We start from the raw sequence: 27,788 nt of genomic DNA, 5'->3' as shown, positions 1-27,788 counted from the left end.
TGCAGTCCTTGGCTCGTGTGTCCACATCACTGCAACATCTGCTTCCACGGTCACATCTCCTCTCCGATCCTCGCCTTCCTGTCTCCCTCTTATCGGCACCCTTGTGATTACATTGGGCTCGCCTTGATAACCCAGGACCATCTCCCTATTTCAAGGTCCTTCACTTAATCACACCTCAAAGTCTCCTTTGCCATGTAAGATGTCCACTGAGACATGGACCTCTTTAGAGGGCCCACCCCAAGCCTGCCACAGCTCCCCACCCCTCAGAGAACTATGAAAGCGAGTAGATGTGATAGATCCAGAGCCAGCCTGGTCATGGCATGATTTCTGTGATTCTGGAAAGGCTTTCTAAGCTCTTTCTTTCTACAGATGCTTCCCTGACCTGCTAATTTGTGAAATTGTCCTCTTAGTGGACAGAGCGTCTCCACCCTCAGTGAGAACTCAGGCTCAGTACAAGACCTGAACATGTCATTCACACTAAGGTGTAAAAGGCTGACAGCAAGCGGTTTCTAACACCCAGGTCTGATTGCAGGGAGGCAGCATGTTGGGGCAGGAGGCGCCGGGGAGGGAGGGGGCAGGACGGCTTGGGCTGACTTGGGTCATGTCCCAGTAACACTCTAGCAGGAAGGTTCCCAGGGATGGAGAGAACAAAGGCACTTAGAAGTATGACCATAATATTTTAATCAAACAGAGCAAAATGGCCGCGATGCAGAACAGGTAGTGCTTGGAGAAGAGAAAGAAGATCATCTCCTTGGCGACATAGATTATGTGTATAAAGACGAAGCAGTACAGGAACATGGCAAACTGGTTCTGGGGGTGCAAGAGGTCCTGGAAGCCTCCTGAGAACTGTGGGGAGAGAAGAGAGTGGAGCTGGCAAAGCCAGGGAGCGGGTGCCAGGCAGCCCCGGGCTGCGGTCCTGCTCCTGCACCTCCCTGAACGGGAGCCCTGCAGGCCTAAGGGAAGGCAAGTGTCCACCTCTCAGGATTACTAGGAGGGAGAGGCAAGAAATTCGAAATTCCTGGCAAGGTCACTGGCACATAGAGGGCACTTGTGGGCATTTACTTCCTGAGCCTGCTCTTGCCTCCTGACTCAGCCTTCCCGTCTCTGTGCCATCCTGCCTGAGTCACACAGGTAGGCAGTCTCCTGTCTCTGAGACCCCAGCTCTGGAGGCCAGGCCTCGGCATGTTCTCCCATGATTTGCCCGAACACTTAACAGCTTGTTTTCTGGACAGTAGCACAATGAGAGGGTATCCTTTGGGTACAAATGCCTGTTTCTGACTCTCTTGGTCCTGGCCCATGTCACATGGGGTCAGTCTGTGGTGCTTCAGCCCAGGATTTGGTCTCTCCCCTGGACAGGTGGTGAGAGCTGGGTGGTGGGGCCTCCCTGAGCCCTCGGGGTCTTGGGCGTAGGGGAAAGCAGCTTGTGTTGTCTGGCTGATTCTGCCTGTGTGTTGTTCTTTTCCAGAATCTATATAATTGAGGTTTGACAAAGCCCATTTTAGCATCGACATATAAGTAAGGCAAAAGCTGATACAATATTTTGATCTGTAGTTAAGATACCAGCCATGGTTTATTCTTTAAAATATCTTTTAAAATCATGCCACTTTTTTGGTAAGCAGGCAGATGGCAGGGAGTGTGTGATTCCTTAAACTAGCTAGAAACACACTCACAGAGGTATTTTTCAATAAAGTGAAATTTATCTACCCACCCATCCGCCCAGAAAAAGAGAGAGTGGGGAGGAAGTTTAAATATCAAGCCAGCTCTCCACCTTTCTGTGAAACTATTTTTAAACTATTTGTAAACCTTTTGTAAACTATTACTGGAGACTGGGGTTTTGGACCCAGCATTGCTGAAACCACTACATAAAGTGCAAGGGCAACTAAATCCAACCAAGGGGAAGAAAATGACTCCAGGAATGCCCACTCTAGGAGGAAGGCTGGAGACCCGAGGAGGAAGCCGAGTGCTCTGGCGGGACGGAGGGCTGGACCGAGCTAGTGTTTTCCTGCAGGCGCCGTGTGGCCCTGGATCTGCGAACTTACCTTCCCGCCACCTTCTGTGGTCTGCATCAGTTTTCACTCCGAAATGCTGATGGGTAATACGTATGATTTTGATAACAAAACATGCATTTGTGAAACCTTTTAGACTTTAGAAAGCACTTTCAATGGTCTATCTTTTGAGTAGAAAGCAGATAGGACTCTACACCTCATCCAGTGAGGAGAAAGATTATCCAACCAAAAAGGGAAAGTAAATATGGTTAGGAGGAGCCAGCAACCCAAGGCGCAGTACCACACGTACCTGCTTTCAATACCAACTTATAAAAGATTTTATCCCAGGACACTGAGAATAAAACCACAAGTTTGGAAATGGAACTTATTTGTGAGATGTCAAAAATATCAGGAAATGTGCCAGAATCTTAGAGATGGGCAAATATTTTCTAGATTTTTTAAAAGAGGGGGTGAAAAAGATGGATTCTGGAAATCCCCATTCAATTAGCTTAACTTGGCTCAGGAAAAGCACTTAGTGTACAATTAAGGAGGTGTTTTGTGAGCAAGAAAAAAGTGATCATTGCTAAGAAGTCAGCGTGTGCTCTTTGAGAACAAATCATGCAAAACGAACCCCATTTTCTTAAAACAAGGGGGGAAAGCTACAGGTAGTGTAATGTCTTCATTCTGGGAAACCATCTGACAGTGTGTGTCTCAGACTGTTTTGGACAAAGTGGAGAAAGGCGAGCTGGGTGGCTGTAACCGGGCGGTGATGAATGGAGCCTGTGGGGAGATCTTCAGTGGTGCTTCCTTTAGGTCAGACCCTCCCGGCGGTTATAGCAATGACTTGGACAAAGGCAGAAGGCAAGTTTCTCAGAACTGAGCATGACTCAGAGCTGGGAAGCGTAGCTCATACATTATATTCCAATAAAACTGAAAAATGATGAACGTTGCATTTGGGTCAAGGAGTGAATTGCATGAGTACATAAAAATGGGAATAGCTAACATTTATTGAGCGCTTACCTAAGGCGCCAGGCTCACCGCAGCGCGCCTCACAGGCGCTCTCGCACTGAAGCCTCACAGTGACCCTAGGAGGTAGGCACTGCCTTAGGGATGAGCAAGCCCGGGCTCCGAGACGCTTAGTAACACGCCCAATGTCAGTGTCACACAGTTTCTATGCGGTGGAGCCAGGATTTTAACGTCCGATTCTAAAGCCCAGAGGACACTGCTCTAAACAATACCAACTGTCATTATTTAACGCTAACGACGGCCCGGTCGGTCACAGTGCCGCGCCCGTCACATCCCGTTCCATCGCGGGCAGGCCATCTCGTCCCCGTTTCGCACAGACCGGGGGAGAACGGTCCCTCTCTTGCCAAGATGTCTAAGTTTCGGCTGACAACAAGGCAGAGTGACCCAGCAGAGTGCGTGCAGCCCTGGTCAGGGAGGCAATGGTTTTATCAAACCCCCTGGCCGGGCTGCAGGGGGATCCCGGGTTTAGCCCAAGCATCGCAGCTCTTAGAAGAGACGCAGGGGCATGGAGAGCGGTGGAAATGCAGCCACAGGGGATGCTGGAGACTGTCCCCAGAAGGAAAGCCGGGGCAGGTGGCGGTCGAGGCCGAGCCCCTTTCAGGGCCGGCCCTCAGCGTGAGGCTCCAGGGCAGTGAGCGCCCGGCTCCGGACCGGGCAGGATGCAGCGGTGAAGCCCGTGGGAGGGCTGCAAGGCCGGAGGCCCCTCGCCCCCGAGTCAGGCCCGGCCCTCGGGCACCTACCAGGCGGGGCGGCGCCCGCTGCTGCAGCCGCTCCATGGCCGCCTCGTGCAGGCGCTGGCGCTCGTTCTCCTGGTGCAGGCACTTCAGCCGCGTGAGCTCGAACTCCATGCGCGCCTTCTCCAGCTCCACCTCGGCACTGCGCGCGGGTCCTGGGGCCCCCTGGGCCAGGGGCCACTCTGTGAGCTCAGGTCCGTCGCCCGCCTGGCCCTTGGCGGTGGGGACAGCCTTGGGGGACAGCGACTTAGGCGCCCCTGAGAAGCCTCTGTCTTCACAAGTTTCCATCTCCTCCAGGTAGTCGTAGGAAGAGTCTGGCTTAGAGGACTCTGGCTCCTGAGGTGGGGCAAGGGGAAGTGGAGGGATGGTGAGGAGTCAGAATGGGGCCACCCAGCCCAGGGCACCCCCAGAGCCCCAGGCCGCAGTGGACCGCAGTGTCTGAAGGAGTGCTTGCTGTGAGCTGTAAAGATCTAGGCTGAGTTCTTTCTAGAAATGCACTTACACAGAGTTATCAGGACCTGAGCTAAGAAGAGGGAGAGGGCAAACTCGCACAAAGGAGTGAAACCCTACAGTTGAAAGAGGAGGCACTGCGGAGCTGAGGTAACTTCCCCAGCCCCTACTCCACCCACTGCAGAGAAGAGCTAGACACCCAGTCCTCTGGGGGCTACAGTGGGAGGAAGAAACCCAGAGTCTGTGTTGAGAGAACCTGAATATATGGGGACCAACAAAAGGGCTATGGAGTAGCTGGACCCCATACACGGAGGGAAGAAAGGGTCCCAAACGGGGAGGTAGATGGGAAAGACCACAGTCAGCTTCAGGTGGCTTCACAGTCTTATGCAGGGCTTCCTGGCTCCTGGTCACAGCTGGGTGCCGGCTGTGGGGATGGGGCGCACATCACCTGTTCTCCTTAGCAGCTCTCTGGAATTTCATCACACTCAGCTCCTATCATATGTCCTCACAGTACTCTCCCTCCCCCTGCGGGGACAGGCTGGGGCAGTGAAATGAGGCACCCCCTTACCAAAGCAGCCCTCAACTTCCCTTCAGACATGGGGTCATCAGGCACCATCTTGGGGATGGTTGGGCAGCTTTCTCCCGCCCCCCGGGCTTCCATCATCTCCCTGTCCTCTGTTGTCATCCTGAAAACCACAATGCTACCAACTGGGGCCAAAGGACATCTTTTGAGGGACTAACATTTGGCCTCACCAGATTCCACAGCCTGGTCACCATCACAATCCCCTGTCCTCATAATCCACATTCTACCAGTTGCTAGGGCCCCTTTGACAGAGGGTGTAACACCTTCGAGGTGCCATGATTAAGAACTGCAGGCAGGGCCTTTGCCACCTCTAGAGACTGCTTTGAAAATGAGGATTCCAGAACTTGAAATCCAGAATTCCGTCATTCGAAACCTCCTCCCTTGGGGTCATTGATTCTGGAGGCTAAGAAGTGGCATGATCTGCTATCTACAAGTAGGAAAGGCAGGAAAGCCATCTAAGTCCAAAGGCCTGATAACCAGGAGTGCTGCTGGTATAAGTCTCAGTCTAAGGCCGGGAGCAGACCAATATCTAGCTCAGATAGAACCAATTTAGCTTTCCTTCACCTTTTTTTTCCCATGTGGGCCCTCGAAGAATTAGATGATGACCATCCACACTGTGTAGGGCAATCTGCTTTCCTCAGGCCACCAATTCAAATGCTGATCTCTTCCAGAAACACCCTCACAGACACACCCAGAAATAATGCTTAGCCAGATATTTGGGCATCTCATGGACCAGTCAAGTTGACACATTAACCATCACAGGCCTGGGACAGATTCTTTCCTCATGGCCTTCAGAAGGACCCAAGCCTGTTGACACCTTGATCTTGGATGTCTAACCTCCAGAACTTGAGAAAATAAATTTCTGTTGGTTAAGCCACCCAGTCTGTGGTACTTTGTTATATCAGCCCTAGCAAATTAATCAATCCCTGTTATTCATAGAACGGATTGGGGGGGACCAGCACAGAGATTGAGGGGCTGGGGAATACACTTGCCATCTTCAGTTTTGTGAAAATCACATCAAACAATTTTGGTAGCAGGGTTGTATTATGGAAAGAGAAAGGGGTAAGGATTTAGCTCCTTCTCTACGTTACAGCACTGTTATAAAAATAAGATGTGTATTTGCCCACTACCTGCGTACACAGGGGCTAAGTAAATGGTAACCATCATATCATTATTATAAGGGGTGCATTTGTCACTAGAGAGAAGAAAGTGCTCAAGATCTACCTTCTTGCAAATCTTTAACTGAACCATGACTTTCCTCTCCCAGCGTTAGGCTGGTGTCCGAGGGAACTATCTCGTAGCTATCATGTAAGATGTTGTTCCTGCCCCAAGCGCTAGGAGTAGGCTTGCCAGATAAATATAGGGCTTCCAGTTACATTTGATTTTAGAAAAATAATTTTTAGTATAAATACATTCTACAAATTGCATGGGACACACTTGTACTAAAATTATTCATTGTTTATCTAAAATTCAAATGTAACTGGAGGTCGTGTATTTTTAGTCACTAAATCTGGCAATTTTAACCTGCTCAAAGAAACAAAGAAATCATGAACTGCTATTTGAATCACCAAGAACAGAAATGTACAATTAGTGCTACGGGTGGTTACGGCCGCTGTATATCAAACCACCATAGAATCTCCGTGGCATACAGCAGGGCACATTTGTTTAGCTCGGGCACCTAAGAGTCGGCTGAGCTCGGCTGGGCTCACCCAGGGGGCTTGGCCAAGGCGGCTTTGTTCCACACGTCCCTTGTCCTCTTTTGGGAGCAGGGGGCTAGCCTGCGCGGGCTTTTTTTCATTGCAATGGAAGTAGCCCAAGAGGCCCTGGAACTGGCATGCCATCGCTTTTGGCCAATAATGTAAGATGTTTATATGGCCAAACCCAAAGCCAGAGGATGGTGAAGAGAGGATGGTGCCCCTTTAGTGGGAGGAGCTTCAGAGACCTAGGGCGGTAAGTGTGGCTATCGGATGGGATGAAGGGCTGGGGCCCAAAAGGCAACCTGTCATCATAGTCAAGAAGGTCGGCACCGTGTGGTTGGAGCAGCTGGGGAAAGTTTGTTGGATGAGGCGACATAAAGGGTGGGGGGAATTTGGGCAGGAGGAAGGATCAGCATGAGCAAAGTCTCACCTGATCATCATTTGCCTCTTCATTTCTGTCTCTGCTCTCCTCCACCCTGCCCTTTCCCTAGGAGGTGGACCTCCAGGCAACTGCATTCATTCATTGAGCAAAGCAATATACTCTAATGCAAAATGGACTTTAGGATTCTCGTTTCCCCTGTCCCAAGGTGAGATTCTCACACACCTGCCCTTAGGGGACTCTGCAGGAAGCTAGGAAGGTAGGTCTCATAAGCGTGGGGTTGGTTTGGCACTCCTGGCAGCATGGATAGAGCCCCCCCTTCCTCCACTGAGCCCAGAGGAAGGGACATTACGGTAAGGCCACACGAAAGAACAGTGGAGACAGGACAGGGACTTGGGTAATGGGGGACTGTGCGGGATTCGGCAGCCAGGGCTGGTACGCATTGTCACAGCTCAGCTGGCTCTGGTGTTTCCGCTGCTCTGTGTCCTCTCACTTCTCACCCGCGTCCTTCCTGACATTTTCCTACCTCATGGCTTCAGGGAATGTGGATCTCTGCCTCTTCCCAATGGCAGCTTCTCATGGCCCTTCATGGGCCTGGCCGCATGGCCACTCTCTGTGTGTTCTGTGTCGTGTCTGTCCTAACTCTCTGTTTCCTAGTAGACTTTTCCAAGGGCAAGAATCAGAACGACCTGGTTTGCCTCTTTTTGGGCAAAGCGTTTCGTTCTAGCCATGGGCAGCCTACTGATCAGGAAGGTGCCCAGCCCAGTCATTGGCCTGGAGAAGTGGAAAGACGGGGACATACGGTGCAGTGCACCGCAGCCTGGGTTGTGCGTGGGGTCAGTTTCCCTAGAAGGGGCATTGGATGCAGCGGGCACCATGCTGAAGGTTGTGGGCACATCCATAGAGCAATATGTCAGTCGTAGCTTTGGCAAATCACCAGAGGAGAGACTTGTATATTAATACAGCGCTCACAGGCTTTCATGTACATGAGCACATTTGATTCTCAGGATGCCCTTGGGAGGTCATTTAAAGCAGGTACAATTATTGCTGCCTGGCAGGCAGGAACCTGAGTCATACAGAGATGAAGTGATTGGTGTCCAAGTGCAAAGGACCTTCGCGGCTGAACCAGGACTGGAGCGCAGGTTTTCCATCCCCTTTCCTGTCGCTGTTGTTTTAATACCAGACCATGAAGATGGCTTTGGGGGCTCCAACTCTAAGAGGTGAGACGATTGTCTACCTCAAAAAAAGAAAGAAGGCAGTATTTACATAGAGGTTTATTACAACACTGTAACAGCAAAAGACTGGAAAAAAATGAACTTTCTGCCAGAAGGGATCTGGTTAAGTAATTAGCGCTGTATTAATTTCAAGAATAGAATGCAGATTTTAAAAAGAATAAGCTTGAAGAAAACATCCAAACAGGTAGATGCATCAGTGCAGATATAGAATGCTCTCCAAAATACAGTGCTCAGTGGAAAAGCAAAACAGTGCTCCCATATATATTAGAACATAAAAACATATATATATGCCTGGAAAGACACTTAAGAATGGTTCGCGCTGGCTGCCTCGGAGCAGGAGAGCTAAGGGGTTCGGGGTGTGGGGTGGGAAGGGGACATTCTTAACTGCATAGCATTTTGTACGTACCCTTTGACTTTTTAAAAAACAATGTGCATATGTTACATTTTCAATTAGAATTTTAAAAAGGTGTCTAGGAGAGGCCTTTGCTCAGTATGGGTGAAGGAGGTTCAGGATGCCGTTTGTTCGAGCTGAGGACAGCAGGCAGGCATCTTGGAGCCACCGAACCGCGTCCAACCTACACCTCCCCTCCCCTCCCCTCCGCCCCCACCCACCCAGGGTAGTCTTCAATTGGGGATGAGGGTCTTACTGCTGAAATGTCTTCTTCCCTCCCTGGCTGCCCAGCTACGGACTATTGTGGTTTTGGGACACTTCTGCTCAGATGTGCTGGAGCGATCAGAGGATTATAATAGGAACGCTAATAATTTACACTTATTGGTCACTAACCGTGCACCAGGCACTGGGAATTTTTCATGGATTACGTTACGTAATTTTCGGAGGAATCCTATGAGGTGAGTACTATCATTATCTCTGTATTAAGGAGTGGGAACTGCGTTTCAGAGGCAGAATCACCTGGCCGCAGTGTGAAGCCGAGACAGCGCCAAGTCCCCGTGTTAAGTCCCTCCCTGCGTGAACGCTGAGAGCGGTTTCTGTTTTCCTGACTGAACGCTGCTGAGCCAGGGGTGTGGAGAGGGGTGACTCGGGGTGCTCAGAGGTTAGCGGGGGCAATCCCACCGAGCTGGAGCAAGGAGTCGCTGGAGGAGCCCTCGCCCCAGCATTTTCAGGCACATGTGTGAAGGCCTGTGTGTGAGGGCTGGATAAGCCCACTTAGGAGAAAGGAACCACTCTAACTCCAGCAGGGAAGGCGGACTCTAAAGAATTATTAACGACTAACAGGAATTGGCTGCTTAGTGGTAACGAGAACTCCAAATACTACAGAAAGGAATAAATTTGGGAGAGTGTCCTCTGAGGCTGAAATTCGGCTCTTGTTGGGGAGGGTGTGGCTGAGCCTCTGGATGGTGTAAAAGCTCCCTGAGGTCAAAGTCAGGCAGGTCGGGGCTTGCGAGCAGGAAGCTACTCAGGTGCCAGCACAACTGCCCAGGAAGCTGCCCAGGGGGTGGTGTTGAACTTGCCAGAAGTCACTGAAGAGAAGCTGCCCTGGCACTCGCGGGAGGTGAGGGCCACTGGGTTTGCTGGCCAGTGCTGCAGCCTGAGGGAGTGGAGAGGAAGGTGGGCGGCCAGAGCCAGAGAGAGGCCCCGTCTCCTACTGGGCTTGTTGAAGCAAAGCCCACCTGTGGTGCCTTCAGAGCAGCCTGAATACAGGTGCCTGTGCTCTAACCAGGGCAGCTCCTAATGGGAGGAATATTCCAGCGAAGAGCCTGCTTAAGGTTGGAATCCTGGGCTCGTCGTCCGAGCTGGAAGGCCCCGTGGAGACTCCAGCCTGGGCCACAGCGCCTCCCAGTAGCCACTTCTGATGAACCCATTTGCCGTCAGAGGGGCGGCCCAGCGGAGTGCAGTGGAAACTGTTGTGCGCCGGTTCTGGGCCCTGGGGTTCTGGCCCCAGCTCTGCCACAGTTAAGCCAAGGCCTCGGAAAGTCGTTGAAACCTCCAGGGGTGCAGCTTCTGCGTGTGAGAAGCTGGGGCAGGTAAGGCTGCCGCTCCATACAGGCCTGTTAGCATTGTTTCTACCTCGCGATGAGTGTGCTTGGAGTCCCGCGGTGCACTTGCCCTAGAGCTGCCCCACCTGGCCTTGAACGTGAGCTGGTGGCAGCCCCGTCGGGCTCAGCTAGATGAGGTATGACATGGACATTGTTGAAGCTGTCCACAAAAAAGCCTCCTTGAATGCTTTATATGACGCCCCCTTTTCACTTCATGTAAGTTTACATAAAAAATAAATGTATTCCCATAAAGAACTACTCTCTTCATCTTTGCTGCTCCGCCCTGCCCTCCCCTGCCCTGCCCTCCCCTGCCCTGCCCTGCCCTCCCCTGCCCTGCCCTCCCCTCCCCTGCCCTGCCCTCCCCTCCCCTCCCCTCCCCTCCCCTCCCCTCCCCTCCCCCCCCTCCCCTGCCCTGCCCTCCCCTGCCCTGCCCTCCCCTCCCCTCCCCTCCTCTCCCCTCCCCTGCCCTCCCCTCCCCTGCCCTGCCCTCCCCTCCCCTCCCCTCCCCTCCCCCCCCTCCCCTCCCCTCCCCTCCCCTCCCCTCCCCTGCCCTCCTCTCCCCTCCCCTCCCCTCCTCTCCCCTCCCCCGCCCTCCTCTCCCCTCCCCCTAGGAAGGCTACTGGCGGCTCTGTGAAGCTAGTGTTGGCCAATACTGCCCTCTGGTGGTCTGGCTCGCCCTCACTGGGAGGCTTTCAGCCCAGGAGTTTTTCTAGATTCCTGCTCCTGGCCATTTGCAGAATTATCAGGTCACCCCAGAAAAGCTAAACCCACAAGACCCTTGGAGGGGCTCCAGCCCAAGAGAATGCCTGGTGGCAACCCAAGTCTGCAAAACTGGCTTGTGGAGGTCTGTGTTCTGGGGAGGAGGCTAAGGTGGAGAGGAATATGTCACCAACAGAAACACCTGGGGACTGGCCCAGACAGAACGACCAGAAGGAGGTGGAGGGTGGAAGCGGCCACAGGAGGGTCATTTGGCATTTGGACATCTAGGAGGTGCAGCTGGCAGCCCATTCAGCAGGCAGGTAGAGCAGCCCCCCCGCCCCCCCAGGCTCCCTCCAGCCCGCCAGAGAGCTGTGACAGCAAACAGCTGGGTTCGTCCTGGGGCTTGGGGTAGGACCCCCAGTCCTTGAAGGGGTGTAGGGCTGCAGATCTTGGGGGAAAGCAGTGGAACGACTGGCAGAAAATTAAGATAGGAGGAGGGGAGGGCCTGGCAGGGAATCAAGTTCGGGACTTAGAAAATAAGGTGGAGGGACAGCAGTAAGCAGGCACTCAGGTCTTGGAACTGGGTAGCAGGGGGTTCAGTTACCAGAATTGGGGGCCGGAGAGAGCAGGCCTGGCCCTGAGTCTGACCCGTGCCTGTAAATGCTGTAATCACGCAGGTTACTACAGGCCTCGGCACAGATGGAAGTCTCTAGGGGGTGGCTGAACGTAGGGGAAAGGAATAAATGCCTTTAGCTGTAGGTGGGGGGCTGTCATTTCGGGCCTGGGTTTAGATTTTCATAGGATTCCATGTAAGACCTGAGCTCGGTGAATGCTGAAAGAGCTGAGCTTGAATTTCTTCTCTGCCTGTCCCGGCAGGGTCCTGCTCCCCTCGGCAGCCAGGCCTGCCCCTTCCCTCGGCTTGCGCACCTGCTCGGGGTCTCAGAGTAACCTCCTTGCCAGGAAAACACGGCTGCCACTGGAGCTGATACCTGAGCGGGGCCCCACCTACTGAATCACACCACGACTGGTGGCTACCGGTGGCTCAGCAAGCCCCTCTTCCCAGGCATAGTTGCATTTGGACCCAAATGATGGAATTTTACGTGCAGAAGCAGAATGACGGGAGAGGTGGCTGGGAGTTTGGGGAAAGCTGCTCAGAACCACTCGTTGCTCAGAGAGACGATGAACACCCATCAGCTTAAAATCCAAGCACTTATAGTGGGACCCTCCTTCAAATCCCACATGTGGGCCATGGCTATGCTGGCTAAGAGGCTGCTTTTTTAACTGGTAGGATCAAGAATGGTTCACTCTGACAGGGACTGTTGGCACATGTGTCTTGTCAGCAGTTGATAGGTGGCTTTGCTCTCAGGTGTCATCTCCCCGAAAGCCAGTCCTAAGGGATGCACATGAAGGTCAAGTTTCCATGGGGGAAGCCTGTGGGACCAGGTGAATGAACACACAGCTCTACAGAAGAACCACACTAGGACCTTCGCGTCATCTTGACCCTACCAGAGCCAGTCCCTTAGGGGGCCGGTATGGGTAAAGCCTTGGGCTGGGCTCTGCATGAGTTGCCTCATTTACTTCCCCCCAGGAATGGTTGTTATTACCACCCTGATTTATGGTGAAATAGCTCAGAGAGGTTAAGTGATTTGCCCAGGTCACACAGCTGTTAAATAGCAAGGCTGAGATTCAGGTTTCTTTCCCCCCTCTCTGGATGCCCTTCAGGTTCCCAGTGACCAGTGTTCCCCTAACAGTGTCGCTGACCACTGTGGGGGGGAGGGAAGTGGTGAGAGCTTTTGATTCAACAACACTTAACTGAACCTTCCTGCCCCCGCTTTGTGCTGCTTACCAGCAGTCAAATGTTCTCTGTTCCCAGGGACCATTTCTCCTTTCCTCCCAAGCAGACTTCCTCTTTGGGGGCCTGTAGCACGTGGCACCCCCCCCCCCCCGTGGCACTACACATTGAAGTGTACTATGGGCTCACGTGTTCCTGCACCTCTGGACTTCAGGCTTCTTTTCTTGTAAATGTATTTTTATTTATTTATTTTTGGGGGCAGGGCTGCCTGAGTCATCTCTACTCCAGGACGTAACGGGACGTCTGGCCCATAGTAGGTGCTCAAGTACATGCCACACTGGAAATGACGAAAAACAACAACCGTGAAGAATGCATCTTTGCTGTAGAAAGTAGAATTTGTTACAGGTGTCGCACGTTTATCGCTTGGTGCTTTAGTGAGCTTCGCAGATGTTGGCGCTTCCCAAGCTGAAGGCAGGACCTCCACCAGCAGGATGACGGCTGCTTTGCTGGGAGACTGGCCGCACTGCTGTGTTCTGGAATACCCTGCGTATCTCTGAGGTAAGCCTATTCTGTTTCCTTGGCCTTGAAGAAGGATTTTCTTCCCCCCACTGCCCTTCCCTGGTTGAATCGCAAGGCGGCTCTAGAAGCCTCTGCCCCGAAGCCGCTCCCTGGACGCAGTCCCGCGCTTGTCCCCGAGAGGGCGGGCGAGGCCGCGGGACCCTTCCTGGGAAAGGCGCAGGCCCTGCAAACGCGCCGACGGGCGGAACTGGCCTTCGGGGCTGGCTGGGGCCCCGTGAAAAGCAGCCTTTCCGAGGCGTGTTTAAAGGGCCAGCGTCACAGTGTGTCTCTTGAAGCGCACTTGCTTTAAAATCACTCCGTTCCGTGGCCGTCTCCCCACCGGGGAGCTCCCCGGGCGCCCCATCCCTCTGCACAAGTCTGCACGCTCCGGACAGATGCGGAACTCTGTGACCTGAGCTGACTGGAAAGGGGCGATGGTCTCACAACGCGGCCCGGGGACTTTCCCGTGTGATGGGAGGTGGCCACTGAGGCCGACCGATACTTTCTCCTCCAGGGAGCCACGGGCCCGAGGCCAGGCCAGCCAGCCCCTGCCCGGGGCACAGGTGTGACTGGGAAGAGGGGAACGTCTTCCCCATCCAGTTAAAACAGAGTTTAAGGCGGCAGCACCCCCACCCCCTTTCCTTTCTGACCTAAATTCTCCCCTGAAGCCGAGCTGGGCTCCGGGCCAGGGTGGCAGCCGTGGACAAAGGCGCCCTGTTTGGAAGGCCTGGCTGCTGTGTTTCCTACACAGCCTGGCAAGCGCGTGGGACTCCCCCAGGCAATGTGATAACCTAGAAATATGCAAAGATGGCAGCTAGGCCCCCTCCCGCCCGGGATCAGAAACGCTGCCCCGGCCTTCCACCTGCGGCCGCGGGTTGTTCGCGGGAAGCTGCGGCGCCGGCCGGGCCTGGCTGGTCGCGGGGACACTGTCCCTGCTGGAGGCTTCCTCCCCCAAGAGCTTGCCCTATTTTTCCTGGATGACTGGGGAGCTGCCCCATTGCTCACGGCTTCTCCCCAGGGTCTTTGGAGCGTGACGAGTTCATCTCCGCCACCCCGGGGCCCCTTCTTCCCTCCTCCTCCCAGCACCCGGGGGCCTCTGCCTCTGGGTAGGGAGAGGACCGGCTGGGCTGGGGCCCAGGACGAGCTCTGCCGAAACTGCCCATTGCTGTGCAGACTTGGAGACAGAGCTTTTAGCTCTTTAGGCACAGTTTCCGCCCCTGCAAAATGGGATAAAACCTGGGCGCCGTCTAAGCTGCCAGTTGAATGGAGGCCGCGTTCATACAGGTGGCCCAGATGACAAGCGGGGTGTGCCTCCAAGACGGACAGGGCTCTCCGTGGCCTGGGAGGCGAGGGAACAAGGGAAGGTCGAGAGGATGAGAGGGATTAGGACGTGTGCACATTGTGGGGAGGGGGGGAAGTGGTGGGAACAATGACACAATGACAGGAGCCATGGGACAGTTCCTAGGGATGGTGGGTGTATCATTCTGGCGTAGTTGAAAGCTCTGTGTGTGTGGTGTGTGTGTGTGTGTGTGTGTGTGTGTGCACGCGCACGCCTGCACATGTGTACACAGGCAAGTGTGTTCATAACGAGAAGACGAATCTGGAAACTTGGTGTGAGGCCCAGCTATGGAGCGTCTTGAAGTCCGGCTCATTCCTTGGGGGAACACGGCGCATTTATGAGCAAGGAGCACATACCAAGCAGCGAGAGAAAGATTAATGTGGCTGTTTGTGTATGAGAGTTGGAGAGACCAAGGGGAGGGGCCCGTTTAGGAGGCCGGTGTAAGTTCTGGGTCAGAGAGACTGGTGTGGGAGACTGAGATGGCGCCCAGGGGACAGATTTAAAAGCCATAATGCAGAAAATCAACAGGACTCAACTGAGTGCAGGCCTCAGAGACTAGGAGGATGGTGGCACCGTAGAAGAAACAGGCAAGGCCATAGAAGCAAAGCCTGCTGAGGGGAGAAATTTCAGCTTGCAGGGGATTCCACCTGGGGTGACTGGGTTCATTTGGCCGAATATAAGCAGAGCCCCACAATTGATAGGACTCCTCCGACAGACTCTCCCCACTCTATAATCGTATCTTGTCAGGACCTGCTTTTCACCGACCCTGCGTCTTGACTCAGCCTCTAGCTACCAATCAGTTTAAGAAACTGGGCCTGCAGGCCTGGCTCTCTGATGAGATCTCACCTTGACCAAGGCAGAAACATCTCTGGCTACGGCTGGACTTCACCTCACCAGGGGCTGGTGTTCCTCTCCCTGCAAGGCCAGGCCTCAGCTGTTTTTGCTGCATAGGGGGAAAGCTTAGCCACATCGGGCAGGCCCTGTCTGGGGAGTCAAGACCCGGAGTTCTGTCTAAGAACAGGGAGAGAAACAACGAAGGTGGTAGATCGTTTTCTGGGAAAAGCACAGGGCAGCAGGAGGCCTTTTGTTCCTCCAGTTCAGGTCCTTGCAGACAGCTTCTCATATGATTGATGGAGACACTTATTTGCTGCAGTTTCCTTGGCATCACTAATCTCTAGTAAATGCTCAGCAGCCGCAGAAGAACGCTGCTAGCGCGTGCGGTGTGCATTTTGATTTGAAGGGAGTTGCAGATGCAGGCAAGTCATGGATTAAGTATAGAACGGGCAGGAGGTGATGGGTGTAAGTGTCCCCACGAAGGAGCTGGGTGGGGAGGGAGGGCCCAGCTCTGCGGCTAACCAGTCCCTTCTTCTCCAGACCTCAGTTTTCTCACCTGTAAAATAGGACTCCCAGCTGCAGGACTTTCTAGCTCCTTTTGTACCCTTTGTTCTGCGCCTTATTTTGGGCCACTGTCCCAGCCTGGACCTGGGTTCTGTGGGCAATGGTGGAGAAAGATGCACGAACTTTGTCATCCGGGAAAAGCCACCACTGAATCGATCATCGCAGGCCCCAGAAAGCATTTGACTCAGTCTTGACCAGCTGAGCAGACTTCTGGTCTTGTGGGCCAGTGTCACACCTCATGTTGCTCAGGGTTTGGCTCCTCCCAAAAGCCGGTTGTGACAAATAACTTTTATGAGAGATGGTCAAAGACTAATTTTCAAACATTTTAAAAGCAATTAAAGCCCCTTTTCAAAGGGGATTTTATGTAGACTTCAGATAGCACAGGTAACACTCGGCTGTTGTGGTGGGAGGGACACAAAGTCCCAGGCTTCCCTCGGACCTGCAGGCTCTGAGGAGCACGGTTTGAAAGTGGCCCACCTACGGATCAGGCTCTAAGGACAGACACAGGGACGAGCAAGGTCCCCGGTTCCATGTCCACATTGTGCCTTTGCATTTTAGCAAAAGTCACTGGAAAAACTAGCCCACGAATGTCCCTCCTGCCTTTCGTTGGAGACACTGTCCTGTAACATCCTGTAACGTCCCCCGTGGAATGTCCTGCATGAGAAAATGTCCAGCACTTCGTAAGAGGAAAAACTTGATCTTTTTGCCAGCAACTGAAATGTCCTTCAGTTCTTTGTTCTAAAACACATAAACAATGAACACGCAAACAAGCGCTGTGTCCCCTGAGAGGGCCTTTGCCGTAAAAAGATGTGTCTCTTCGTGCAGTTCTCTCTTTGTGCCTTGGGCTGGATGACCTGGATTGGCACTTGGCATCCTTTTCAAACTCCTTCTATGTGCCTTCCTGTACCTGAGAGGCCGGGAAGCTAAAAATGGCATTTCCCAGACCCCCCTGGACCTAGGATTCTAGGTTTAGTTTCCGTCGTTAGATGCGCTAATGCAATACCTGGAGGGGGGTGGGTGGAGGAGCTGCGCTGGCTCTGCTGGCAACCAGAGCGATTCTGGGTGTGAGGCGCACTCTGTGTGCAGCCCTGGCTGTGTGGGTATCGCGGCAAATGGGTGGGGTGGCAGTGCCTCCCTGAGCCTGAAGTTTTGGCAGTGTGCTCTTGATTTCTTTGAATCTGCGTGTCGGGCTTTGATCCTCTGCCATCCTGATTAGGACAGAGGTGGCAGCTCCCCTGGTGGGCGGTCGGGTGCCAGGGTTCTGACGGGCATTTCTGGTGGCTCAGCCTAGAGTCCCCTTCTCTTGCTCTTTCCATGATCCATCCTGTAAGCACCAAATTCCTTAAGTTACAAAATTGTTTTTCCAGCCCAAACCAACCCTTCGCTTATTGACTGTTTACAGTGCAGTGACTTTGTATCTTAGCTGGTAATCAAAGAAGGTTATGTATTGAGTAAGAGAAGACATAATCTCTTTTCTAGATATATCACTTCTCAGAATCTGGGCTAATTCAATTTTAAGAACTAGAGTTGCATCTCCTGGTACTACGTGGCAGTCGTCACCTCAGAATTGTTGTTGAACAAATAAGAGTGGATTCTGTTTCCCATACTTGAACCCTGACCCATGCTCCTGAGATACCAGGTTGAAGTCTTTTTGCTCCTTGTTGAAGCTTGAAGTTCCCTGAGTCTTAGTTTTCCATCTATAGCTCCGTGAGGGTAATAACCTCGCTGTAATGTATTGTAATTGTTCGGTGCCTTGTATCTCTCACTCCTGGCTCCTCCCATCTGTGTGAGGCCTTAGAGCTTACCCGGCCCTTTCCCCTAAGAGCGTGTGACCCACAGAGCCATGGAAGGTCAGTAAGGACGGTTTGTTATGATTACAGGACTACCTGATGATTGTCACGGGGGAGGCACTTACAAAACAGGGCTGAGAATGAGCAGAATGCTTCGGGTTCCCTGAGGGGAATCAGACAAGGAGGATGTTATGCCCCAGCTTCAAAAAACAGAATATCTAAGGACAGATAGGGAGAAGCTCGAGGCATGAGCAGGCAGATTGTGAGCGAGATCAGGACTGTCAGGCCGGGGAGGGGGACCCACAGGAAGGGCCCGCATTCCCGCCTGAGGGGGCTCACATCTTCCCCAGCCTGTGCCTGAGAGGCAGGGCAGCCACCCGGCTGAGTGACCACACTGGGAATTTAGCGGGTGTGCTGGAGGGGGAGGCTCTGAGCGGCCTGTGCTGCCGTTCACAGTAGAGGGGACTGGGAGATGGGGTGGACACAAGGCCCTGCTCAGGTGCGGAGGGGTAGAGAGAGGGAGTGATCTAGGACCACACCCAGGTTTCTGGCTTGGACGGTTGTGCGCACAGTGTTCACTGAGAAAGGGAACTCTGCAAGGCGAGCACTGTTGGGCACAGTGAGTTTCAGATTTTCTGGTAACCAGATGATTATATAGACCTGAAACTTAGACACAGGCCTTTCTGAAGGTATACATTTTAGATCAGTCAATGTTCAGTTTAAACCTTGAGTGGATGACCTTGTGTAGGGAGAATGTGAAGACTAGAGAGGACTGAGGATAGAGCTGGGAGGACCATTGCTCCTTGAAGGAAGAGAAACCGCAAGCGGGCAGGGAGGGGTGGCCCGAGATGTGGAAGGAAAATGAAAGGAGGTGGGAGCTTTGAGGGAGATGCAGTGGTCCACAATGTTAGCACTGCAGGGACATCCAAAAAGGCGAGGGCTGGGAAGTCCCTTTAGATCTGGCAGAAGGTCACCAGTGACCTTGGTAGTTCAATTCATTTTCAACCAACATATACTGAGTGCCCACTATATGGCAGGCACTGTTCTTAGAGCTTGGGATATCTTGGCAAATAATTCCATTCTAGTGAGGGGAGACAGCTAGTAAAGAAAGGACATGACAAATAAGCCTTTTTATAGCATGCTAGAAGCTGGAAGAGCTATAGATAAAGAAAAAAGTTGAGCATGTTAAAGATTCATCAGGAATGTTGGGCAGGGGTTGCAATTTTAAATATGGTGGCCAGAGAGTTACATGTGAAAAAAGACTTGAAAGTGGTGAGAAGTGGACCATGTGAGTACCTGGGGAGAAAAACATTTCAGGCAAAAGGCATAGTCATCAAAAAGGTCTCAACGTGGGATGTGCCTGGCATGTTCTAGGAATAGCAAGGAAGCCAGTGTGGCTGGAGGGGAGTGAGGGAGGGAAAATAAACAGATAAAAGTCTAGGAAGTAAGGGGTAAGGGGGACAAATCTTCCAGGTTCTGGTAGACCATTGGAAGGACTTTGACTTTGGGGAGTCACTGGAGTGTTTTGAGCCAAGGAATGGCATTGTATAACTTATGCTTTAAAAAGGATATTCTGGCTACTGCATTGATAAGAGAGTATAGGAGGGTTAGGGAGACCTGCTGTTGCAGTAATCCAGGCAAGAAAGCATGGTATCTTGAGTCAGGATGATGGCACTGGAGGTGGTCAGAAATGTCGAATTCTGGATATATTTTGAAGGTAGATCCAACAGCATTCCTGATTGGATTGGGTGGTGGAGTCTGAAAAAAAGAAAGGAGAAAGGGATTACTTTGAATTTCTTAGCATAAGCAACTGGAAGGCTGGCATTACCCTCAAATGAGTTGGCAAGAATTGTGGGTGAAGAAGGTTGGGGTTCAGAGATCAGAAGTTTAGTTTGGACATGTTGAGTCTGAGCTGTCCGTTGGACATCTAAATGGAGATGCGGACTCGGCGTTCTCAGTGGCATGAGAGGGGTGGAAGCCAGATTATCCACGCTGGGCAGCGGGCTGGAGGTGAGAAGGTAGAGACTGAAACTGTAGGCAGCGAGTCTGGCAGTGAAAGAAGGGTGTTCTGACCCTGTGGTGAAAGGCCGGAGGGACGGGTTGAAGGAGATTTTTTTTTTTAAAGAAGAAGCATGAGTTTGTTTATAGGAAGAAGTGAAGAATCCAGTGGGAATTCATAGGCTGATGATCATGGGAGAGAAGTGGGTCCTGGTGGAGCCAGGTCCTTGAGGGAGTGGATGATGTCGGATACATCCAGATTGCCTTTTCCTCCGAGGAGGGCCAATGCTGAGGGTAGGTGCAGTGGTGATGAAGGGGCAGGGAGTTGACATATTTTAATTTATATTTCTGTAACATAAGAACGAAGGTCAACAAAGAGAGAAAGTAGTTGAGTTGGGAAGGAAGAAAACCATACAAGTTAGAAGAGACCCCGAGGGAAGTGGGAGAAATCGTGGAGTTGCTGAGGTGATGAGGGTGTAGCTGATGCTGTAAATGTGTGGGGCACATTCTTCATTGTGGTGAGGTTCTTTCCAGCAGCCCTACAGGCAACCCCGGTGTAGAAGGTGGATATTTAGATAAATCTAGGATTAGGAGTTTAGGGGGTGGATGTGATAGGAAGACAAGCACATGATAAAGCTGAGGTGGTTTACAAGAAAACAATTGAACTGAAACTGTACGATCTTGGCTAGATAGGGAGGAAATGAAGTCATCGATGCTGATAGATAATGGAGATCCAGGTAGAGTCAAGAGCTCAGAGGTGAAGGTGAGGTCAGAGGTAGGTGTACAGAGAGAACCGATGAGCGCTGGAGGAATCAGAGGTTGTGATCTGGGAGTGGAATATTGAGGGTAAGGCTTCAAAGTGGAAAGGAGGTGAAGGTCACTGGAGCTGAAAATGTCAAGGACCTAGAGACTGGAATGTTAGATATCATTTAACACGAATGCAAAATTCCCCTAAGATGATTCCAGGAATTGGGTGAAAAGGAAGTCAGTGGGTTTCTTCAGCCTAAGTTGGGGAGAATTCGGCAGTCCCTAAAGAATAGTGATAGTGGTGGGTCAGGGACAGTGTGGTGGTTGGCTTAGCCACCAGAGAGGGAAGGGGTTTCATGCCAGAGCTGAAGAGGATAGCCTGAAGTTTGTTCTTCTTCCTGAGATCCCTCTGCATAATTTTTGTGCCTCTATGACAGCCTGTATTTCATTCGGCCTCCTCTTCAGAGGCAAACTGAAGAGAAGTTAGGTTGAATGGAGGTAAAGAGACTAACCTTTCAATCTCTTTCTTTTACAATATTGTGAGGTCCTTAAGGACAGGCGTAGTGCACTTGAGGACATGTATAGTGTACTCTCATGTTGCAAATACTTAATAAATGTTGGTTTAAAAATGGAAAGTTGGCCAGATTGTGACTTATTTGGGTACATTACCTGAAACAAATTCATGAGAGCTTTATTTCCCCCATCAATGCGTATTTCAACATGAACATCCCCTAAATTCAAGGTCAGCATGGTTTGACTCTCACATGGAAAATAAGAGAGATGTTAGATTCCCATCTCCTGGGCCCCTGGGGTCTGAAAGTGTCCTTGAAACCTGAGTGTGCTCAGGCTCCCTGTGACCTGACAACTGATGGGGAAACACAAGAAACTGGAAAAGATGCCAAGCCCAGAGAGGCTGCTGGAAACCAAAGACTCTACCAGAAAATCAGTTGTACAATGAACAGCAAACTGTATGCAAAAGCAAATATTTAATTTGAGGTGGAGCTTTATTTTCCTTATATCAGAATAATACAGACTTTGGATCAAAGCCTTGGGGACTAATGTCAAAAAAATTAAATTAAGTGTAATTATATGCCACTCAAAGACTCCTGGGAAGACATTCAAATATGCAAGTGTCCTTTGTGAAAGGTGGAGTTAGTTCTTTCTGATTGAGAGAGGCAAACTGAAGAGAAGGTGGGTTGAGTGGAGGTAATTATATTTGATAAACTCAATTACCACTCCTCAGCAACTGTAATGGGTTCTGCTCAAACAATGGAAAAATGATTATATGTTTTATCCCTTTGATGATGCAAGTGAATAAAAGAAGAAATAACAAAGTTTCTAGAGCCTGGCGACTTCAAGGCAAGACCAGATCCTAAATTATGAAAGCTACTTCAGGACTCATTAATGCACAGTGGACTGACCCCTTCAGCCTGGTTAACAGATATTTGAACGCCAGGGACAGAGGGATGTTGGTAGCCCACTCCAGGCAGGTACCGTGTTTAATACTCTCGGGTATTCTCCTGCACAGGGCACAGGCTTTGGCCATAGCTGGTTCGGGAATGCTCAGTTTTACTCCCCTGAATAAGGGGACTTGCTGGTTTTTCTGATACAGTTGGCCACAAAGTTTTCTCTTTGAGGAAGATTGTAAAAGGCAGTTCTAGTTCACACATTGATTTCATATTAGCCCTTAGAGACTGAGGTCTCTAAAAATTAGCAAATAAAAACCAAAACAAACCATAGCTTTAGCCAAAAACTAGCTGAGTTTAATTGGATTAACACCGTTCTTTTCATATCGTTATAAATGTTAATAAATGTTCTGTCTCCCCAATTTTTTAACGCCTATCCTTGTTCTAACCTTCAGTTTACTGACCGCTTTCACGGGCGCGTCACATACAGCCCTTCCCTCCTCCCCACTTTGCCCCCCACTGTTCTCTCCAGCGCCCCTACCCGACTCCTCGCCATAACCTAGGGCCACCTTCCTCTCTCGGCCGGTCCAGTAGGTACTTCCTTTCCCCAGCTTTCCTCTAAAATCTGACCTCTTTTCTCCAGCTCCAGGAACACAGCCTGGCTCGTGTCCCTGTTACCCATTACTTGGATGGAGATAGCTATTTCCCAGCTGGCCTCCCTGACTATATCTCCTCACAGACCCATCTGCTGTGTTGTTGCTGGAATATACTGTGAAAGACGAGGCAAGCAAAACAAAACACAAAGGGATCACACTGCACGTGGCATAGTGGTTGCGAGCACCGACTCTGGACTAAGAGGCCTGGGTTTGAACCTCAGCTCCACCACTTCCTGGCAGGATCAGATGGAATAGTCACCAGAGATCACACATAGTTAAGAATAGTATTTAAACCCAATAGCTAGACTGGAAATCTCATTGTTTATAGGGTCTTGGTTAGAGTAACTTAGAAAAGTCTTCCCTTGGTGATGGGGAAAATGAGCCTTAGACTAAATGCTGTTCAGTGCATAAAAGAAAGGCCTGAAAGGATCAGTGTTTCCAAATAACTGTATCTGAGAGCAAAGCTTAAAAATGTTTATAGGAATACAAAAATGTTCAGCACCCAACAAGACAGAACTCACAATGTCTGGCATCGAATAAAAAATTCCCAGGAATGCAAAGAAAGAAACAAAAAGTACCAAAAAAAAGAGAGAGAGAAACATTAATTAGTTGAAACTGGCAAAGAAATGACATAAGGAAGAGACTTAGTAAACAAAAATTGAATAATTGTCATTATAATCACGTAAGTTCAAAAAGCAGGAGAGAAGATTGAACATTTTAAGTAGAGACATGGAAGACATAAGATCTAAATTGAAAACTGTAACGTCTGGGGTGAAAAATATACTAGATGGAATTAATGGCAGATTATAAATTACAGAAAAAAGATTAATAAAATTGAGACAGTCATGGAAACTATTCAAAATGAAACTGAAAAGACTGAAAAAAATGGACAGTATCAGTGAGCCGTGGGACAACTTCAAGTAGTCATTTGTATACGCATTTGGTATCTCAAAGGAGAGGAGAGAAGAAGGGACAGAAAAAAAATCTTTAAAGAAATTATGGCTTAAAAATTTCCAAATTCAATAAAAACTATTGAATTCCAAGTGAGTGTGCACGCTTACATGTGTTCATGGGCGTTCTCATGTGCAGGATATTTTGCACACATTTTCTGCAATTAAAATAATTTTCAAGCTTCATGAAAAGGAAACTTCCTTTCCATGAATGCCAAATGCTGAAGGGAAAGGTCTGTCCTTCTGAGCTAAGATGCAGGTGGAGGATTTCCGAGGACAGTATCTGGAGATTTTAAAAAGCAAATCTCCAGATTTGACATTCTTTTCAGGTGTTGGGAGGGGTGAGGAGTGTGTGCTGTGACTAGCCCTCAGCTGTGGATAAAACACAAGTACTCACGTCCTGAGGGACCCTCCAAGGCACATGAGAGGGGCTGAGTGGGCACAGCGACTTGGAGACCCCCGCCCCCGGGGTTTCTGCTTCTGCCCCAGGAGGGGCTTTCAGAGCTGAGGCTGAGGCTCTAGTGTACGGAACGTGGGGCAGCTCCCCCTGGGATTCTGAACAACTTGATCTTAGGACCTCTTAGTCTGTCCACTTCAAGCTTATGGACCGCCTCACGTCTAGAGGGCCACTGGCTGACAGCTGGAGGGTCACTGGAGACTGGAAAGAGCTCTCACCTCTGTTACCTGAGGACAACAGGACCCTGGCTGGAAGAAGGGGCCCAAAGGAAGACTCCAAAGGACACTGGCAATTAGAGAAACGGGAGAAGGGGAGACACTGGGGTGAATGGGGAGACGTGAGAGTGGGCTTCAGGAGGCGGTGCCCCTGGGTGCTGTGGCCTCACCTGCAGCAGGTGCCCAGGAGGCAGGGCCCGCAATGCCTCAGTGCGGTCCACTACTCTGTTGCTTACACTTTTAACATCCTTCCGTAGTTAGAGGGCTTGTTCTGTATTTTAGATTTAGTGGACATTTTGGCAAAGGGGTGTATGCCTGCCACCCACATCCCAGGAGCAAATACTTGGGGGGATTTGCATGACAAATTATTTTATTCAAGTGTTACAGATAAGCTCATGGATGGCATACCTATTGGATTATTAAGGCTACTCAGGGTGTTTGGAAATGCCTCAGTTTCAAGTTTAATTCCGTAAGTCCCTAGTCGGCACATGTATGTGTCCCCATCCAGCACTGGATCCCCTGGGCCTCGGTTCCAGGCCCTCCCAGCAGGAGCTTTCAGTCCAGGGGAGGAGACAGGGCTAGTTAGAGGAACATCAAACAGAGATAAGATTGACCTTTGGAGTAAGACCACAGAGAAAGCGCTCAGGCACCTGTGGAGGCAGGGCCGTGGGGGCTGGAGGTGGGGAAAGGGCCAATCTTAGTCTGAGTGGAGGTAGAACAGACGCCAGAGGCAAATCCTGGGCTGGAGGCTCTCTTCAGCCAACACAGGGTGACTTTCCCGCATTATGCAATGTTCAACTCCAGTAAAATTGATATGATTCATAAACCTAGTAAAATCTTGTGTCTAGGTTTAGGATTTAAGGGACTAGAAAAGCCTATGTATCTCTATCTGGAAGGATCCTTTGGGATCACAGTACTGAGGAGACATTGGGGGTGTGAGCAACGCAGGGCCCCTGTGCATGATTTCCCGGGACTGTTTTCTCCAGGGAGGCTGGAGAGAGGGGTGCACTGGCCTTGCAACATCGCAGTTACGGGAAGTTCTTTAGCTTTCCTCAGAAGTGGGGGGATCCCTCCCCAGCTGTCAGATAGTGGGGAATGTTTGTGTGGCAATAACTCAGGAACACTGTGGGGAGAGGGCCCTATTTCAGTCCTCCTGCGGCTGTGTGTTCGTTTGTAAGAGCTGAGGACACCAGAACACAAGGATGGGGTCAGGGGCCTGCCCTCTTCAGCAGGAGAACTCGGCTAAGCACATGGCAGTCGTGGGCCCCATTCCAGGGACGAGCGGGCTCCACGCCTCATTCCCAGGGTCTGTGGGGTGTTAGGCCTTGAATGAGCATCAGAGTACCAGCTGTCCCCAAGGAAGACCAGGCTCGGAGCCCCCAGAGGGGAAGCCAGCATTTTGGGGTGGGTATTGCTGTGGGTGCCCGTGCCCCCGCGGGCAGGCCCCTTCCTGTTGTGAGGGATTTAGAGCTTTTCCTGGCTGCGAAAATGAAGCACAAGGCTTATTGCTCTTTCCTTACAAGGTTTCTCCCCGGCATGTAGCTTCCCAATGGACAGGCTGTGGCAACTTCAAATAAAAATCAGATTAATCACATCGGCTCCAGTTTACACATGAGTGTGTTTTGGAGGAAGGAAACTGGTTTTCAAAAGGTAGTGCTGGAAAAAAGGGGTAATATTTGTTTACGTATGTTGTTTGTTTTTATTATTACTCTCCATGCAGCCACTCTTAAGAGTTTAGTAAAAAAGTTAAATTGGGGGAGAGAGAAGAGAGAGGAGGGAGAACCTACCCTTCAAATAAGTCTCCCCCGGGGTCATTTCAACTATTTGCCTTACACGGTTTTTGTTTTTACACCATTGTACATATGCATGCATGTTTGGTAGAGTTATGACCCTGCAACATGTACAGCTTTTCCGCTTGCCTTGGCATCTTTACACACTGCTTCGTGGATTTGAGGTTTGCTCGGGCAGAGCTGCATGATATTGCAATGCATGAGAGGTTCAGGGCTTAGTGAAATATTCCTCTGACATTGGAGAGCCAGTGGGTTTCTGTTTATAGACAGTATTTCCATGTCAAATTTAATGCTTTCTTGAAGAGGAATGTTTTGGGTACAAATTAGGGAATGATTTAAGAAAGGAAATCTGAGCCAAGGATTCCAGAAGTGGGCAAAGAAGCTTGAAACCGGTGCAAGAGGGGCTCGTAGTTGGTTGCCCTTTGCCTCCCAGGCTGACACTTGAGGCGGTGTGCGCTCCTGGATGCTTGGAGTTTGCTCTGAATGCCCTGCACTGCCTTGTGCTAGGCTGGCTCAGATGTTGTGTTGGTGACTGTGTTTATTCTTCTCTGACCAGCATGAGAAGGGTGGGTCCCTCTCTGTAATAGTCTAAACAGAAAAATGCAAACTCATAGCACTTTTCCATCTGAGAAGGGATAATTGGCTTTACAAAACCTTTAACTAATGAGTTCTATTGCACCTAATATGTTTTATTTCTGATCACGTAGGTGGAACTTCAGATTGGAAGAGGAGATGGAAATTAGAGAGCTTCAAACAGAAAGCTTGGGGGTCCCTGCCCCCTTGAATATCGATGGAAAAGCAGTAAGTACAGTCACACAGCACAGGATCGGTTTGCAAGAATTCAGGCAAGTTAAAAAACACACCAACAGCTAGAAAGTAAGGCAAACAACATTTGGTCAGCTTCAGTCAAGTCTGTGGTGGGATCAGAATCGCAGCCTTGGGAAGGACCCTTGACCCTTGACCCTCTCCCTGCTGAGTATATACTCTGAGGTCTCCTGGCAGATGGGCATGGAGCTTTGGGCCTAGAACACTTTCCCCATGGAGAGGTCACTACCCCCATGAGATACCCTTTAATGCCTCGCTTGTGGGCAAGCTCTTCCAGTGGTGATGTCATCTGCCTCCCCCGGAGCTTTCCCTGGTGGCCCTGCACTCGCCCTGTGGAACAGCGCCGAACAAACCCAACCTCTCTGTCCATCTCTCTGTCCATCTTTCAGCTGGTTGTAGCTCTCATCATGATTCTCTCAGGTCTACTCTTTTCCAGCCTAAATGCCCTCATTTCTACCTGTTCCTTATCAGGCAAAGTTCCCAGACTCTTGCCATTCTAGTGTCTCCTCCAGGCAAAGGCCAGTATGTCAACATCTGGTTAGGACTTGGTGGTCAATCCCACTTAAAGCTTTGGTGGGTAGAGAAAACCTTCCTGCAGTGACATTTTCTTCTTTAGTGGGACAGTGAGAGTAACAAATAGAAAGACAAACCTAGTAATTGCACCCAACTTTAGTTCTTCATTGGCTCTCTAATGATGGGGACAGTTGCTTGTCTGAGTCATTAAGGGTCGTGGGGGGAGAAGGGGTAAAGGAGCATCAGAAAAGAAGAGTTGGCTTGACTCTCCCCTTCCCAGCACAGAACACAGGATCCCTTTTATTTGCAGTCCTGGGAAGTAAGAGCTGCAAGAGTTTTAGAGGTCACTTCCATCAACCTCCTGATGTTCATATGACAACACTAATGACCAGAGAAGTAAAGCGACCAGCCTAACGTCATAGAGAGATTAATGACAAGCCCTAAAGCAGAGCTCAAATCCTGAGGGCTGTTTCCATCAGTTTCTGCTGCCTCGACCTCTCTCCCTTGCCTGCTCTCAGACTCTACCTTTCTACCTCCCCCCAACCCCCTCTGACCATTATTTTTACCTGAA

General features: G+C 50.7%; 1 protein-coding gene across 1 annotated transcript; it reads right to left on the bottom strand.

Moving 5' to 3' along the window:
* Nucleotides 1-657: 657 nt before the first annotated feature.
* On the bottom strand, nt 658-4,880 carry TMEM247 (transmembrane protein 247; the record flags this gene model as incomplete). The annotated part of the gene is made up of 3 exons (XM_081156154.1): nt 658-846; nt 3,752-4,081; nt 4,764-4,880. The coding sequence occupies 3 exons, from the start codon at nt 4,878-4,880 to the stop codon at nt 658-660; spliced, it is 636 nt and encodes a 211-aa protein (XP_081012280.1).
* Nucleotides 4,881-27,788: the final 22,908 nt, after the last annotated feature.

The sequence above is a fragment of the Miniopterus schreibersii genome (genome assembly GCF_964146895.1).
Source record: "Miniopterus schreibersii genome assembly, chromosome: 13".
Classification (NCBI taxonomy): Eukaryota; Metazoa; Chordata; class Mammalia; order Chiroptera; family Miniopteridae; genus Miniopterus; species Miniopterus schreibersii.
The sequence above is the reverse complement of the archived record's forward strand: the minus strand, read 5'-3'. Positions and strand labels throughout refer to the sequence as shown.